General features: G+C 43.2%; 2 protein-coding genes across 3 annotated transcripts in view; one reads left to right on the top strand and one right to left on the bottom strand.

The window, feature by feature from the left end:
• ANAPC2 (anaphase promoting complex subunit 2) overlaps positions 1-1,873 on the bottom strand; it is a 346,730-nt gene extending 344,857 nt beyond the window's left edge. For both annotated transcript variants that reach the window (XR_015295865.1, XM_086921245.1), the window contains exon 1: positions 1,728-1,873. Coding sequence is in view for 1 of the 2 variants with exons in the window: in XM_086921245.1 (XP_086777371.1) it covers positions 1,728-1,814 (87 nt within the window). In the remaining variant the exon portion in view is untranslated. The remainder of the gene's footprint in view (positions 1-1,727) is intronic.
• A 676-nt stretch (positions 1,874-2,549) lies between these two features.
• The window catches only part of SSNA1 (SS nuclear autoantigen 1), an 81,806-nt gene continuing 67,114 nt past the window's right edge, over positions 2,550-17,241 (top strand). Inside the window, exon 1 of the mRNA XM_086921244.1 lies at positions 2,550-2,773. Within this exon, the coding sequence (XP_086777370.1) occupies positions 2,722-2,773 (52 nt within the window). The 5' untranslated portion in view covers positions 2,550-2,721. The remainder of the gene's footprint in view (positions 2,774-17,241) is intronic.

Genomic DNA, 17,241 nt, shown 5'->3' with positions numbered 1-17,241 from the left:
ATGGAAAACACCACCAATAAAGAAGCATTCCTACATCTCAAAAAATAAAAAAAAGTTTAAAACAATGAACCACTTACCACCTGTTCTGGTTTTACTACTTGGATAGTCCAAGATCCTGTTATGTTCTTGGTAAGGTAATTAGAAGTTACAAACTGGGCATGGCCATATGCTAGTTTACTCTCGGGCAATGTGGTTATTCTATGCTTTGCGGCCCTTTTGGGAAACAAGAAATGTGAATATATGCACACGCACTCACAATCCAGATCCTGCTGCAGTCTATTCATTCAATTCAAAGGAAATGTATTCCCAGTAGGAAAAAAGTTACTTTCAAAGAGGTAAATTTCTGGTAATGCTTCTACATCTAGATAAAAAAAGTACTAGAAGTGTGAAAAGAAAATGTAGTGGGGCTGTGAATTACGAGAAAGAGTGAACTGCGGACAGCGAAGTGTGTTCGGAGGTTGAGTGGGTTGGTTGAAATGGATTACTGTTAAGATGCTGCCAACCAGCTCTTGCTATAACATTACAGCAGTTACTAGCTTGACAAATCAACTTAGATATAGCCACTCTCCGAGCCGTCATCCAAGATGCATCCCACCTCATTAAAAAAAGAAGCATTCTACATCTCCAAAAAAAAAGTTCAAAACAATGAACCACTTACCTGAAAAACTCACTCAATCCTAACCTGCTCAATTCGCAAAAAGTATTGAAAATTCACATTTTCAAATCTTATCTTAATGTGGATCTATTGCAATTACGGTCTATTAAGCACTGGCTTCACTGAAGTAGTTCTATTTTTTTGTTGCATGTGAAGAGCTCCGCTGTGGGTGGCGATGTCCGCTCAATACAATTATTCTGAATAAAAATACCATGATAATCTGTAATTTGAGTGTGGTCAATCATGGCTCACCCTCACGACTACCTCACTGATGCCATAAAAAAGTTTAGTAAGTAGGCACCAAGATAGCAATGTATGTGTTAAGAGTAAGATGAGCAAACAAAAAGGGGAGTGCCGCTCTAATGTTCTACACGGCCTGTGTAAACATTGGAGAACGTTTCTGGCACCAGTCTGCGCAGACACCTGGCAGTTAAGGGATTAACCTTAATTTGTACAACACGTTATACCTTAGCATCTAAGCCCTTGGAATTTCCAGGTTCCACTGCATCATTCCTTACCAACATGCTATCATGTGCTTACAGGTGAATGTTTGGGGGGGCAGGAAAGGATTTTATAGTTACACTTCCTTGGTTTGCCCGTTTTAGATACCCCAGCATTTTCACCCCACTTAAATCCTGGGGATAACGATTATGCGGATTTGTTCTAACTCAAATGACAGCATGGAATATATAAACGACAGAAAATATTTGATATCAGTGGTTTGCTCACTGTGTCGACCCTACCAAAAATTCCTGTGTACATACATCGAAAATACTGAGCAGCCTTCGGAGAGCTGCTGTTGATCTCGACATTATTCGAGGAGTTGCCGTTAACCAGTGAATATGTTTAATCCACCAGCTAAGTTTATGGTTATCCTTCACCGCTTTCACAAAAGCAAAAGGGTGGGCTACGATTAAAAAGTCAACTGTGGTATTGCCAACAAGTTTTTAGCTAACTCAGTTCAAAATCAATAAGTTTGACAAGTATGTCTTATATCTTCGCGGAAGAGACCAACATTTTCATTAAACTACACCACCTTTACCCTCCCCTTCACCACGGCTTCGGAACATACCAGGCCCAAGGCAGCGGCTGGGACGAGACCAAGGCTCAGGGTATTCCAGGCAGCAGATAGCTGCTCACGCCCGGCAGAATAAGCCATAGCCCTTCATGAGCTGCAACTCCGCTCGCGCCGGTTAATGACGTAACCTGTCATTATCCGAAGCTCACGCGCGACAATCGTCAACAACAACTATAGAAAGGAGACGGACAAGCTGAAAGTAGATATGAACATAAAAAACACACTCACGCACCCAGACGCCATTGGGCTAGTTGGAGTAACTAAGTTCCTATTTTAAACTGGCGTTGTGTCCATTGAAAGTAAACGACCACAGTCCCTAAAACAAACAGAGTATACCTCGATAAATTAATTGTCATTCAGATATCATTTGTTTTTCAAAACGTGTTAGACTAAGATATTGAAAAATATAAATGTGTATATATATTATTTGTATTGAAGTGTTAGGTCTAAACAGGTTTATTACTGTGAGATTTTATAGTCTATGCTATATGTCCCTGTAATGAATGTCCTAGAGCTATGTTCTAAGATGGCCTCTGCGGTTCGAGTCTCTATTTCTGTAGTTGTTTCTTCCGCCAGTAGGTTGGGCCTGGTGATAAGTAAGGAGAGCCGGGTGTTTGTGTAGTTAGGTGGAATAAAACAGACAGCCACGCCTTTATAAGAAAAAATAATTTGAGTGCAGTCTTATTACTCAAAAATAGCTGGAATGGTTTGAAAATATGTAAATGTGTGCTTTTGTGGTGTACGTATAATGAGTTTTAATTTACTTTCTTTCTCTGGAATCTGCTTTATAAAAGTCTAAGTCATGATGACGCTATTGTGTTCTGACTCTTTGCGTCGTAGCAGCAAACTAGATCGGCTCCTGCTCTCTTCCAAGATGGCTGCAGCCGTCTCCGCCTTCTGGTCGCGTCACCGGTGACGGTTTATGTAGTGAGGCTGTTACCGGGAGACAGCAGGCGAGTGCTGCGGGCAGGGGGAACGGGCTGCAAGGATGAGCCAGCAGGGGGCGGCGCTGCAGACCTACAACAACGAGCTGGTGAAATGTGAGAAGGGTTTAAAAGAGGGCTGTCTGGTGGGGCACCTGAAGGGGGTATTCGGGAGGGTGCCTGTGCGGGACCTGTCAGATGCGCAGAGCTGCGAAAGGGGTGCTCTGGTGAAGGCTCTGGAAGGCAATGGAAAAGCTGTAGGGGAGGTGTAAGAATGGTGTTTGTAGGCTGTTAGTTTGAATTACCAACAGTTCTGGTTTTACTACTTGGATAGTCCAAGATCCTGTTATTATGTGAGAGACTGTGTATATGGCCATATGCTAGTTTACTCTATGGCAACGTTCTTATTCTGTGCTTTGCGGCTATATGCACACGCACTCACAATCCTGTAACCCCTTATTTATTCAATTCAAAGGAAATGTATTCCCAGTGGGAAATAAGCAACTTTCAAAGAGGTACATTCCTGGTAATGCATCTAGATACAAGAAAAAGTACTAGAAGTGTGAAAAGAAAATGCAGTGGGGCTGTGAATTTCGCGAAAGAGTGAACTGCGGGGCAGCGAAGCATGTTCGGCGGTAGAGTGGGTTTAATTCACGTCTGCCACTGGCGATAATTTGTTGCCCACTATGCCACCTTAGATAGGAGCTTGGACTATGCAAATACTGGTCCTGGATCAAAAGGGACAGTCCAACCTGAACTGCCGGGCCAAACTGCCTCTGAGTGGGAACTGCCGCTACCCTCAACCTATTTGGGCCTCTTCAGTAGGGTCATTGTGGTAAAAAAAAAAAGGGACTGGAATTTGGCCCCGATTGATTACCAGTGACTGAGATGTATCATTCCACCCATCACTTTTTTTGTTTTCCTCCGCTCCACTAATTACCAATACAAGTGAAACAATTTGCTTCAAAGCGGAGTAAGCACATAGTTTATTTTGGAAAAATTTACACCTACAGGCCCAAAGTTTATCTTAGGCGCCCACTACTGGTACTGCCAAAGTCCACACACCAAGTCTGCCTTGTGTTGATTCCAGTTCAAGACTCCTTTTTTTTTTTTTTTATTTTTTATTTTTTTTTTTTTATTTTTTTTTTTTTACCATCTTCTTAGACTTCCTGTCTTTTTTTTATCACCCTCTGACATGTACTTTTCATCTCTGATTTCTCCCCTTGTCACTGTTTTTCCCCTTTATTCTCCATCTTCTTTCAGTATGTGATGCTGTTCATTGCCCACTACAATGATATATAACGGAATGTCTTCAGCCATTCTCTTCCAGTACCTAATTTCTTATCAAGGGGCATGTGCAAATTGATGGCTGACTGGAGTATTAGTAGTACATTTTTCCTGGCTGGTTGACCAATTTATGTTTAATCTTCTACCTTAATAGCTGATTTGATTGGTTGGGAGGTTGTGTAGTGTAGTTCCTATTTTACCAATAGGCTCTGCGCATTGAATAACATAAAAAATAGTTTAGACGTAGGACTGAGGTCGACTAGGTCTCTATTGAATATGTTAGACTTAATGAGGTTTGCCAGCTAGCTCAGAGGTCACTAGAAACTTTCTCGAATGAACAGGGAGGAGTTAACTTCCCTGATTAGACAAGAAGGGATTAGCTTCTGACAACCGCATAAACATGACAACTTTGCTCCCCCAGAATAAGGAGTATATATTTCCAGAGTCCTGTGAAAACAATAGATAGCTATTTCACTCAGTCAATCGTGCATACTTAGTTTCAACAGAGTGCAGAGAAATAGAGAGAGGGGCGTTTTCAATAAAATGTGTTATTTATTGAGCAGTCTTCTTTCTCATGCAAGAGAACTGAATTGCTATAATTGCAATACATGTCATAAAGTAAAGTGCGTACAGTAAAAGGAGTATTATGAAATAATACTGTAAAAGCATTGATATGGTTTCTGAGCCATATGATACTTAAAATGTATAAAATATATACAATTAAATACAATGATAAAAGTTGACTAAACGTACTCAACTGATGTTTCTAAATACGCCTACCCCAGTGTACCTAACCTAAGCCTAGTACGTGGGAAGGAGTGAAGGAGTTTTTAAGTTAAGTTAGTTTTGCCAAGAATCTGACTCAAGAATTCTCTAAGGATCAAATCAGCTCCGTACCTTGGTTTTAGAACTAAGGAGGTCTTGTATCTCGCTCTCCGGACTCGATCTCCCAGTAACCCGCAAGGTTGACTGGAAACACTGGAGCTGGATTTTCTCGGCAGGAGAAAAAGACAGCGTCTTTCTCAGTGCGTCAAATGGGAGGGACGACTTCCTTCGGCACTCGCATCAGCTGGGCTTCGGATAAGTAGATAGCCGCTCTGCTCCAAACCAGTGTGTGTTGCTTAAGGCAAACGTTGGTATATTTATACCTGGAATCTGCGATAGGGGTTTTGAGAGAATTCAGATACTAAGGGCGCTCTGCCTCAATTGATACGTTACAGTGTGTGGTGTAAGTAGTCGAAGAGTAGTGCGTGAAGAGCAGACGGAAAACACCCTTAACCGTCTAAAAAGTCAAGGACTTAGCAATAATACACAGCTGTGCTCTCGCAACTACAATAGGGTGGTAACATTTAGTACAATGACAAATGTAATACAATAAATAGAAGCAGATTCTTTGGTGTTTCTCTTGTCCCAGCAAGATGAAGTTTTAATGTATCCAGACTTGAAGAACAGTCACAGTAAGCCGACACGTGTTTCGTCGTGTACAGATGAGTCAACACGACTCTTCAGGGCTTTTAACTCAACTCCGAGCAAGTGAGTTGAGAATAGTCTGGTATTCATAGAGGTATTCACTGAGTGTATATGTACATGTATACTAGTCAGTAAGACTGGTACATCCAGTGGGTAAGGCGCAAGAAAATAATCTTGCTGCTATGTTCCGCCCAGTAAGGTGAGTCAAGTTTATCAGAGTTTTGCACTTAATACGGGTGTGTATAAGGCAGTAACCGGGAGGGGATCCATCTGTTGAGGCACTTTAGAAAAACGGGTACGTTTTCTCAAGACGCGGTGTGCGGTAGTGCGGTATCCCTCCTCCGTTGTTTCCCGGTCGCCGTCTCTCGTGAACGGACCACGAGACCCGTTTTTCTAAAGTGCCTCAACAGATGGATCCCCTCCCGGCGGAACATAGCAGCAAGATTATTTTCTTGCGCCTTACCCACTGGATGTACCAGTCTTACTGACTAGTATACATGTACATATACACTCAGTGAATACCTCTATGAATACCAGACTATTCTCAACTCACTTGCTCGGAGTTGAGTTAAAAGCCCTGAAGAGTCGTGTTGACTCATCTGTACACGACGAAACACGTGTCGGCTTACTGTGACTGTTCTTCAAGTCTGGATACATTAAAACTTCATCTTGCTGGGACAAGAGAAACACCAAAGAATCTGCTTCTATTTATTGTATTACATTTGTCATTGTACTAAATTTTACCACCCTATTGTAGTTGCGAGAGCACAGCTGTGTATTATTTATACCTGGAAGGTGCTGTGTTTGACGTAAAGGTTGGACATAAGACGTTAATAAAAGATGTCACTAAGAACTGGCCGTTCTTTCAGTGCTCGCAGGAGTTCTAGGACAAATCAAAACAAAAGCATGGGGAATTTCCAGGTTGCTGGAGGTTTGGTTTGTTTAAAGAACTCGTTGTACTTTCTAGGAGTCTAAGGAAGTAGCCTTGCCGTATTTGGATTGAATTGGCTATTACTAAATATGGATATGATTCTTATGCCTTTATAAGGATATGATTTGTTATAACCACATAAAGGCATAAATCGGGAATATTTAATTAGGGTCCTAGATACGTTCACAACACCCACTCCACGTATAATGTCGATCATTACTAAATACTAAGCAATATATAAACATATAGATATGTATGTGTTTTCCAGCCCACCCCAAAATACATCAAATGCATTTGAAATGGTATAGATGGTATGGATTCTGGACCCCCGTGTGGTAAGTGGACAGTGGCAGTGTCCCTGCCGCTTTTAACGGCATGCTCACCGGCGCATTGGTGATTTTATAACTTTTATGCTGTGAGAGCGTGTGAGCTCATTTTAAACTATTTTTGGGCATTTGTGTAAGCGAGAGCGTGTGCGCTACCCGTGTGCTGCTCAATTGTACTCGCGCTGTTGCTCATTGATCTGGGGGCAAACTGCACTCTGTTCTGCTGAGGTTTTACCTGAAGGCAGGCAGGCAGTTGCAGCAACGGTTCGAAGAAGCGCTGGGCTCGTCCCTCCTGCCCGCCTCGTTCTGACGCCGGTGACTAGCACCGTTCGAGCAGAGGGCGTGGAAGGTCCGAGCCAGCTACTTCCGGCAGCTACCTGCAGCGCTCTAGTTGTTGGGACGCTGGGGGGGATATAAGGCGGATGTGCTACCGGCAGCGCAGCGGGCGCGACGAAGGCGCGCCGAAGTTGCGCCTAAGTTAAGCCCGTCTGCGGCCGGACGCGGGCTAGGGCCATGCCCCCTGCCTCTCCGATGACACATATACGCTGGAGTAGAGATGACTTATTGTCCCTCTGCAGCCAGTGCCGCGGGCCATGCCTGCACGGCATGAATGCCGAGGATAATACGGGCTGTAGTCACTGTAATTTTGCCTTTATTCGGGGAATGTGGCAATTAGTGAGCAACATGATCTGGTTTGTGGCTTACTGAACGTTCGATCCCTACGTAAGCACAGACTAGACATGCATGATCTCCTTATTGAGAAGCAATGGGATCTAGTCTTCCTCACGGAAACATGGCTTGACTCGTATTCCATGGCAGAGATCATTGAAGCCATTCCAGAAGGCTATTCCCTACTGAGGCAAGACAGATTGCTAGGAAGAGGTGGAGGGATAGCCATAGTAGCTAAACAGGGACTTCAATGCCAGATGGAGCAGACCATGATTGAGGATAGTGAAGCAGGCGCTTTCTCCATTCTGTTTAATGGAAGCTGCACAGTGAAGGGCCTCTTGATATATAGGCCACCTGGCACGGCGGCGAGATTTGGCGAGAGCTTGGTAAAAGGCATCACAGAGGCCGCATTGCGCGCAGACAAATTTATGGTGTTGGGTGATCTCAACCTCCACCTAGATGACCCTGCGGACAAGGCGGCCAGGGACCTCTGTCAAGCGATGAAAGCACTTCAGCTTGAACAGAAAGTTAATGATCCCACTCATCAACTGGGCCACTTACTGGACCCCATATTCGCCAATTGGGAACAGGTAGAGGTTCGGACCCCTGTATCCATCCCTTGGTCGGACCATCATCTCGTTCCCTTTTTGATTCATATTCAGGGAGCCAGGCCATTGGAGCAGTCTGTACCAAAACATTCTAGGCGGAGATGGGCTGCCTTTTCCCAAGCTAAGTTTAATCAGGTGCTCGTTATAGAGGGTAACCCGGGGGGGAGGGTGTGGAGGAAGTCAACACTAATTTCGACCAGCGTAGGCTTTGGACCGTGTTGCCCCGCTCGGCTTGGCGAGAGCGGGGGGCCGTGTTCAGAGAACGGCGCCATGGTACAGTGAGGAGGTGCGAGCGGCTAAGGTCGCATGCAAACGCACAGAGAGACAGTGGAGGATAGCCTTCACCATTCAAGCCAAAGCAGATTACGCAGCTAGCAGACGCGCCTACCACAGATTGATTAGGAAGGCTAAGACAACGTATTTTGACTTCAGGATTGAAGAAGCAGAAAATTCCACGAAGGAACTGTTCGTAATTTATAAATCACTCTCGGCAGGGAAGCCCATGGCAGTCCCTGAAGAACTTTGCTCTGTGGATAGCTGCAATCGTATAGCAGAGTGTTTCGCCAATAAGGTAGCAAAGATCTACTCTGCCTTCCCTAACCAAGCTAGCAAAAGTCCTGAGCTCAAGGAGGCAGCCAAGGTGAGGGGGGATCACCGGTTGACGACATTCATTACTCCGCCGACTGAGGCACTCATTCAAATCTGTGGATCTATAAAGTCAGGCTCTCCTAGGGACCCCACCACACCCAAACGGCTGATGGGCAGTCTGCCGGTATTAGAGCCTTACATCCGTCATCTACTTGACACCTCTTTTGAGACCCATACTGTACCTACTGCCTGGAAACGGGCGGTGGTACTCCCCTTGCAGAAAAAACCCAATATCAGTTTTGAAAAATTAGAAAATCTCCGTCCCATCTCTCTCCTGCCATATATGGCGAAGGTTGCGGAGAAAATTGTGAACCTTCAACTGATGAATTTTGTGGAAGAGGCCTCCCTGCTCCACGAGTCTCAGTTTGGCTTCCGTCCTCGACATTCGACGGAGTCAGCACTTCTTATGGAAGTAGAGGCTTTACGACCGTGTGTGGATGAGGGCCAGACTATGGCCCTGACCTTCTGGACCTAAGCGCAGCATTTGACACTGTAGCACATTCCATCTTGCTACCGTGTCTGAATGAAGGAGGGGTATCAGGAGCTGCGCTTGGATGGATCCAGTCCTTCCTGGCAAACAGATGTTTTCAAGTCCGTCTGGGAGACAGCTACTCAAGGGAGATTAGTTTGGGCCAGGGCGTGCCTCAGGGCTCGTCCCTGAGCCCAACCTTGTACAATCTTTATGTCTCCCCGCTGGCGGCAATTGTAGAAAGACATGGTCTGCGCCTAGTGTCCTATGCCGACGACACGCAGTTGGTCATCTCCCTCTCACGTATGCCTGGTCTTGCGGTGGACATTTTCAGAGTTTGCTTGCAAGAACTGGCAACCTGGATGTCCGCCAACTGTTTGAAGCTAAACGGTAGGAAGACCAAGGTACTTGTGGTGGGGGGAGGGCCTTCTGTTTGGTCATCGGCATGGTGGCCTCCTTGCCTGGGAGAAACCCCAGTCCCCTGCCAGGAAGCAAGGAATCTCGGAGTGTGGCTTGACGTTGACCTGGCCTTTGGCCCCCAGATTGGCCGGGTGGCAGGGGTATGCTTCGGTGTCCTGAAAACCTTAAGGAAGGTCTTAGACCTCCTACCTATCGCAGCGCGCCGAACGCTGGTGCATGCCCTAGTCACATCGCGCCTAGATTATGGCAACTTGCTGTATCTGGGGGCCACGGGAAAGGCCATAGGCCGCCTCCAGGTGCTGTAAAATGCAGCCGCTCGCTTAGTCCTGAGGCTCCCCAAGAGATCTCCTTCTAAAGCAGCGCTCCAGGCATTACACTGGCTCCCTGTCAGAAGAAGGGTGGAGTTTAAGGCTCTCTCTACGTGTCACCGCATCCTGAGCGGCAAAGCCCCTGCTCCGCTACAGAATTTGGTGACTCGCTATGAGCCTATGCGTGATCTACGCTCCTCCCGTACAAGGCTACTGAAGGTTCCAAAAATAAAGAAGGCCCGAATGGGGGGCAGGTCTTTCAGATATCTGGCCGCCAAGCAATGGAATGCCCTACCTTTGGAGTTAAGTTTGGAGCCTTCAGAGTCCATTTTCAGGAAAAAACGTAAAACTCACTTATACGGGAGGTAGGCGACCATGAGGGCGGCTCGGACTATTTACTCCACTTATCATAGCGCGGGGACACGCCGGTGCGCGTAACCAGGCACTCTATAAATTTCCCTAATAATAATAATAGATACACGAAAATGAGTATTATACTGTACGCTTTCAAGCAGTGGTAACATTCAGATAATGCAAGTATAAATATCAGCTGAATGAATTGCAAAAATTACATTTATGAAATGGCTCTTAATACAGAAGAGAAGGTCGAGACCATTTCATCACATATTTATACAAGATTGTACATGTGCTAGAGTTTGATTCAAAATATTGTCTCTAGAGTCTCTAAAAATAGAAGTTCTGTTCTTTAAGAATAGTTCTACTTTAAGCAGAGTACCATGCGCCAAAAAAAAGTTAATATTTTGGAAATTGGGGAAAAATAATTTCGCTTTCATGGGAAAATAGTTCCAAATGTTTTCAGTAGTGTTGTTCATAAAAACTGAAGGCCGAATCCAAAGTTCAGGGAACGCTGTGTGCTCGCCATTTCAAATATTATTCTCGTTGTTAGGAGAGAACATTACCTCAGCTAGACCAGCAAAAAATTTGTCTACAACAGTAGGTGAAAGTTGGGCCAACACTGAAAAATCAGAAATAGTGCATATATGCGATGCATTGCCATCATCGGTGTTCAGATCAGCAATGTTCACAGAAGGTTGTACCTGTGTGGTGCCGCTTTCATCTCGTACTTCACCGCCACCTAATCGTAATGGTGAAGTCTCAACGAATGCCGTCATCAGAATTGGTAGCCGCTGGGGACAACACGTTGCATGAGTCGTTACCGGACAAAGCAAAGCGTTGATATCCATTGGTACTGCTGATGGTAGTGTAAGACAGACGTCCAACACGCATTCTTCTCCATAGCAGACATCGATGCACAGGTAAGATGCAATTTTGCCAGATCGGTCTGAATGAAAGAAACCAGGTAGTATTCAGATCTCTTAGCCGGGCCAATCCAAGGACCTTAGTGATACGGTCTCTGTATCGTATTGCTAGGATCGTTTCTTCCATCGTAGCCTGAGTTTTGTCTGTGACTTGGCTTGCCATATCGGAGCAGAAGGAACAAAAATAAAATTCCTGCTACATGTCCCAAAATAAGAGGCAGGCCGCCGAATAGCGAATGCACAAAGTTCGGGAAGATGCCCAGAACTGTTTCTAAGGGTGCTAACAGTCCCGAAAAATTTGTCTTAAATACATGTGCAATGCCACTGGTATCTGACATGTTTAAAATTTGGCTTAACATTTCTACGAAATGCACTGGGCAATTTGTCGATAATAGGGTATGTATCTCTGCCACTGTCCTTGCAGCTTGCAGGTCATACGTCTCTTTGGACGAGGTTAAAGACACAGTTGTCTGTAAAAGAATAGACTTCATTCTGCTTAAAGTATCAATTCGAATAGAAGATATATTCACAGAAGGCCATAATGCTGGCTCCATGTCTAGATTGCTGTTTGGATACAATACTTGCATACAACAAATGACCCTGGAAGTAACGCTCACGAGATAGGGTTTTCCTGGCATCATGCCACAGCAGCTGTGATCACTTAATATAACGTAGCTACCGTTGGAAAGTTGTCTGAAAAAGGGCTCTATCTGTGTAACTGGGGTGCCGTGCAGATGACATGAAAGGTTATTTGATGAACCTTCGCAGGCTCCATGCAAGTTTATACCTTGACATAGAAGTGTACCCCTCAGTGATGTTTTACAATTATTACCACTAAGAAATACCTCTTTCTTGCCCCCACTCCAACATCTATGTGTATAAGGTAATTTCCAGGTTGATTTGATGTATCCTTTACCCAACCTTTCATACAGGCCTGCTGGTATATACTTTTGGCAGTATTGAAACTGAAAAGTTGTTATCGGGATTGTAATGGTGCCATGTATTATCCATTCAATGACAGGTCTTTCTGACATTGTCAGTGGTAATCTCTCAAGTTTTTCAATGCTCAGCACCGTATAGTCTGCTCCTTTTTGTGCCAACAAGATTTGTCTATCAGTAAGGTTAAAGATAGAAAATAATGACATAATGTTGATTAGACGCCATGGCACGTGACCTGAACGCAGGTTTTGTAACGTCCAGCCTAGCTGTACAATAGAACGCAATTGGGACTGACCATGTTGTAACATTATCATATCCTGTTCTATTATATCAATAGCAGATGATACAATGCTGTCCAGTGAATAGATTCTGGAGGACAGTCGGTAACCCATTGTCCACTACAGAAAGTGTTTTTTCCAAATTAATACGATCAATTTCTCGTTTTTTTTCTGCAGTTTCAATTTGATTCAATTTCCAAGCTTCATTGTAAGCTGCGTATATACCGGCGTATATGAAACGTTTTTGATGCTGTTTGCGAGGTCCCAGTACGAAATCTCGCAAGTCAGCACCTTCTTTAAGTAAAGTTAAATGTTGCTTAATTTCGGGAAGTGTGGATCTCTGTAGCCAATCAAGGCATAACTTTCCTACACTGTATGTTGTAACTATCCCTGGATGTTGTCTTTGGGAATATCTTGGGTCTGGCCTATTCTGTTTGAAACCCTGTACTTTATTCAGGAATCTATCTTGACAGTTATTAGTGTCTGTCGGCCAGATCAACCATTTGTTCCAATCAGGAATTGTTCTGTTTTGTTTTAAAATATAGGCCACGTCTAACCCCTCACCTGTAGTGGTGTTTCTATCAGGCATAGGCTTTGGTATAGACTGGTTGTTTAAATCTTTTATCTTGGCTAAACCAAGACAGGTTGTTTGCTGAATTGTGTCATTCAGGAACATTATTTGTTCTGGGATCATACAGGCTCTAAACAATGCTTCTAAACCTTGTACCTGCCATTCTTTTGTACCCCAGGTGGTTTTTGTCTCAATGTTGTTTTTCCAAAATTCAAAACCAAATGTTGACATTTTTTCATAAAATTTTTCAGAATAAATCAGTTTAGTATTTGTCAACATGTTTTTCATTCCTGTCTTATTTAACACTTTGAAATAGAATGTTTCAGGATCAGTGACATTAAACCCTGAGAAGTATGGGAATTTCTCATAAAATGTTTTTGAACTGCCTTTTGGCGGAGTTGGACAATGTTCCCATTGATTATAACTGAAAACATTTCTAGGATTTGCAGATTTATGCAGATAATGATGCCCAAAGTGATTGTAACAATACATTTCCTCATAATTCGACAAACCCTGTAAATATTCATGTTCTGTAAATTTTGCTGACATTTCTAAATATGACATCATATTATTAATATTTTCAAAGTCCCAATCATCAGAGAAGGTACTAGGTGATACAAAGTCACTTAAGGAAATCTTAAATTTGTGTGGATACTTCAAGAGCTCAACCGGGCCATAGATTTCATAGTCCGTTTTGTCCCATGCTATACCAGCAGGTATAGGCTTTGCTGTGATGTTCACTGATGATAGTTCTCTTTTTTCGATGTGAGAGGATCTGTGTGGTTTCAGGACCAAGTTGATGTTCTGACTTGCTGTGTCCATTGAACTATTTTTTCCATCAATAAATCTACCCAAACTTAAAACCAAGATGAGCCATAGAAGGAGGAAAAGTACACCTAACACAATCCATAATTTAATCCATGGTGAAGTTAGATATGTTTCTCTCAGTTGATGAAAGAGCTCTGTGATTTTATTTTTGAATGTTTTTGTTGCTGGCTTGTCTCCATGTTCACTTGGATCATCGGAAAAGTCATCAAAGTTGATAAAGTAGCCAGATGCAGTTCTGTCAATTGGTGGGATTGCTTCCGGATTTCCATTGATCTTTGCATTTTCTTTAGTTACATTTGTATAGTCCGAGGCTACATCGTTGTAGACTGGAGTTTCTAGATGAACTGTTGCAATTTGGGTTTCAAGAGGCACAAGTTCCATGGCTTTGTTGCATAGTCCTTTTTTAATCACTGCAGGTTTGTCAAATGTGATTAGTCTCTCGGTTTGAACCTCTTGGATTGTAGCAAGGTTTGGTCTTCTGCTATTTCTCGGGAGTCCACTGGGCCTACTACTTATTATTGGCCACATGATTGTGGTTTCACCAGGTCGATTGATACAACTTGGTTCTCCTTTTTACCAGCAAGGGGCGGTAGTACAACTGATCTTGTTCCGCTGACAGCTAAGACAGGTACTGCTTTTCTGTAAGAAGGCCCAAATTCCTTCTTCACCGCGATCTTTTCTCTGACCAGATTCCCAATCTTTGGAATCCAGACAGGTCTTGCTGGGACGGGTGGTTTTTCTTCAGTGGTAGTTGGCTTTAGCTTTTCGTTACTCAGACTTTTATTTTGTTTCATTTAAGTCCTGTAAAACAGCCAAACGATCTTTGATATCAAAGGTTTTTTGTTGCACCACTGAAGTCTGACAATCCAAGTCCTGGATGATCATTCTAGTACCAAATAAAAGTTTGTACGGACTGATACCTCCTAGAGAATTTCTTGGCATATTATTAAGACTACGTTGGACACTTATTAGATGTTTGACCCACCCGTCACCGAACCTAATATCCTCGCTGTTATAGATTGCTTTATGTCCCGTTTTTTTCTCTCCACTACCGCATTTCCCTCGGGATGGAATGGACTAGAATACCGCAATGCAATGCGGTAATCCATGCTGGTCTGGCCTCCTTGTAAGTCCGGGAGCTAAACGCAGGACCCTGGTCAGAATGTAGCATGCCAATTGCGTATGTGCCGATAAAGACTCGCAAATCTTTTATAACAGTTCTGGTGTCAGCCGAGCGCTCGGGCCACATCCAAATGAATCTCGTACAGGAATTCATTGCGACCTTGATATATTTATAGTTGCCGTCCCTTTGTAAGGGACCACAGTGGTCCAGTTAAACACATGCTAAATGTTTGTCTGAGATTAGAAGGGGCGTCTGCGCTGGTCGTTTCACTGTTGATACTTTCATTTTCTGACATATTTCACATTCTAGAACATAGTTCCTAGTCTGTTTTCTCATTCGTGGCCACCAATATCTCTGTTTTAATAATGATACTGTGGCGGAAACACCAGCTTGTGCAGAGGCAAGACCTTTGTGTGCCGCTAAAATTAGTCCTAATCTGTGCTCCGTGTTTGGAAATACTCTATCCCCTACTCCAGGGATTTGAGCAAACGGAACGTTGTTTGTATCAGTTTTGTGTGAGTACTTTACTGGAAAGCCTTTCGGGAGTGTCTTACCGCTGTCTTTTACTGAAGCACTGACAGCTTGTATTATCTCGCTGTCTATTTTTGTATTTGACCGAGTAATGGCAGCTACGGAAGCCGTTTGTACAGCTGCTTTCGCGGCCTCATCAGCCAATGAATTCCCTGCAACGTGAACGCCATCACGTTGATGACTCAGTGTATGAATCACGTGAGTCTTTGTAGTTCTTTTTGTAAAAGAAGAACTACCTGTTCCCAAAGCATTTTATGCTTGATTGTGCCACCTTTTGCATCTTTGTAGTTGTTTTGAACCCAGTTCTGTAAATATTCATTGTTAGCCTGGACACAGTAATAGGAATCGCACATTACTAGTGTGGGGAATTCTCGTTCGCTATTTTCAAGTGCCATCTTAAAAGCCTGTAGTTCAGCTCGCTGAGCTGTACAGTCTCCGAGTGATTGAGTTTTAGTTACCAAAGGTTTAAATTTTCCTTCGTGCCAACGACCTTTAACAATCGCGCCCGCAGCACTGTAGGCTTGTTTACCCCCAACCGCGGGTTGTGCTGAGCCGTCTGTATATATTATACAACCGCAATGTTCTAGAAGCAGAATCTCGGTCGGCAGAGGACATTCATATTCATATTGTAGAAATTCTTGTGTTTTTAAGTTAGGATCAAATTCGTATACTACGTCCGGTGAAGCAAGAGAATTAACCCATTGTATCCATCTCGGATGTAAAGCTTTAGCATTCGGGATGCTTGCTCTTGTTACTGCTTCTAGGGCAGGTATTGGTGTAACGATAATTATTCGTTTACCTTGTGCGAGGGCTGTTTCTTTTGCTACAGCAGTTTGAACCGCAGTTAGAATTTTTTCAGTAGAACTGAATTTCATTTCAGCTTGTGTGTACAAATGTGATTTGTAAGCTATTGGTACCGTTTCTCCCTCATTAGAAATCAGGTTTGTGAATCTGCATCTTCCTGGGATGACTCGGATTACAAGGTTGCGTTCGTTTGCGCGTGTTTGCAGTTTTGTTTTAGTTAACATGTCTGTCTGTAATAATCTTAACATTTCTGTGTGTTTTTGAGTCCAATTAATCGGTTTAAAATCAGGTTTTATTAGTTCATAGAGAGGTTTAACCCTCTCTGCATAATTTAGAATGTATGTTCTTCCGAAATTCAGGAAACCTAGAATAGATTGTAAATCTTTCCGCGTTTTTGGAGCTTGGGAGTACAGCACACTTCTCTAAGAAGTTGTCTGCTAGGCTTTTGCCTTCACTTGATAATTCATATCCTAAAAATAGGACAGTTAAATGGGCAATTCGTGCTTTTTTAAAGTTAAATTTGTACCCTTCAGAAGCGAACCCAAGTATTATGGTGTTCACTCTTTTCAAGTGAGTCTCCAGGTCATCGTCTGTAAGATAGATGTCATCGACATAGGATAATGCCTCATCATCATACATTTGTAGTAATTCTGTTACCCTAGCTGAAAATAATCCTGGGCTATTCTTGAATCCCTGTGTGAGACGACAAAATTGTTTTTGGGTCCCCATGCTGGAGAAAGCGGTCAAATATCTGCTTTCAGGTGCTATGTTTTGATAGAAGAAACCATTTGAAATATCTAATGTCGTTTTATATTTCTTGCGCACAATGTTATTCATTAGTGCCGCACTGTGTGAGTTTTGTACTGCAAAAGTTTTACAGCAGGAGTTTAGGTGTCTGTAGTCCAAAACTAGACTATATGAATCGTCTGGCTTGGAGACAGGAAACAAAGGATTGTTCATTTGTGAGGTGCATGTTTCAATCACCCCCTGATATTCAAGTTGATCTAAAATTTCTTTTACTTGTTTTTTAGCTTCTTGCTTAACAGGATACTGCCTCTGTGCAGTAGGTTGATTTTTTTTTAACTGGATTTTATG

This window comes from Lissotriton vulgaris, chromosome 5, assembly GCF_964263255.1.
Source record: "Lissotriton vulgaris chromosome 5, aLisVul1.2, whole genome shotgun sequence".
NCBI lineage: Eukaryota > Metazoa > Chordata > Amphibia > Caudata > Salamandridae > Lissotriton > Lissotriton vulgaris.
Note: the sequence above shows the minus strand (reverse complement) of the source record. Positions and strands in the feature narration are given on the sequence as shown.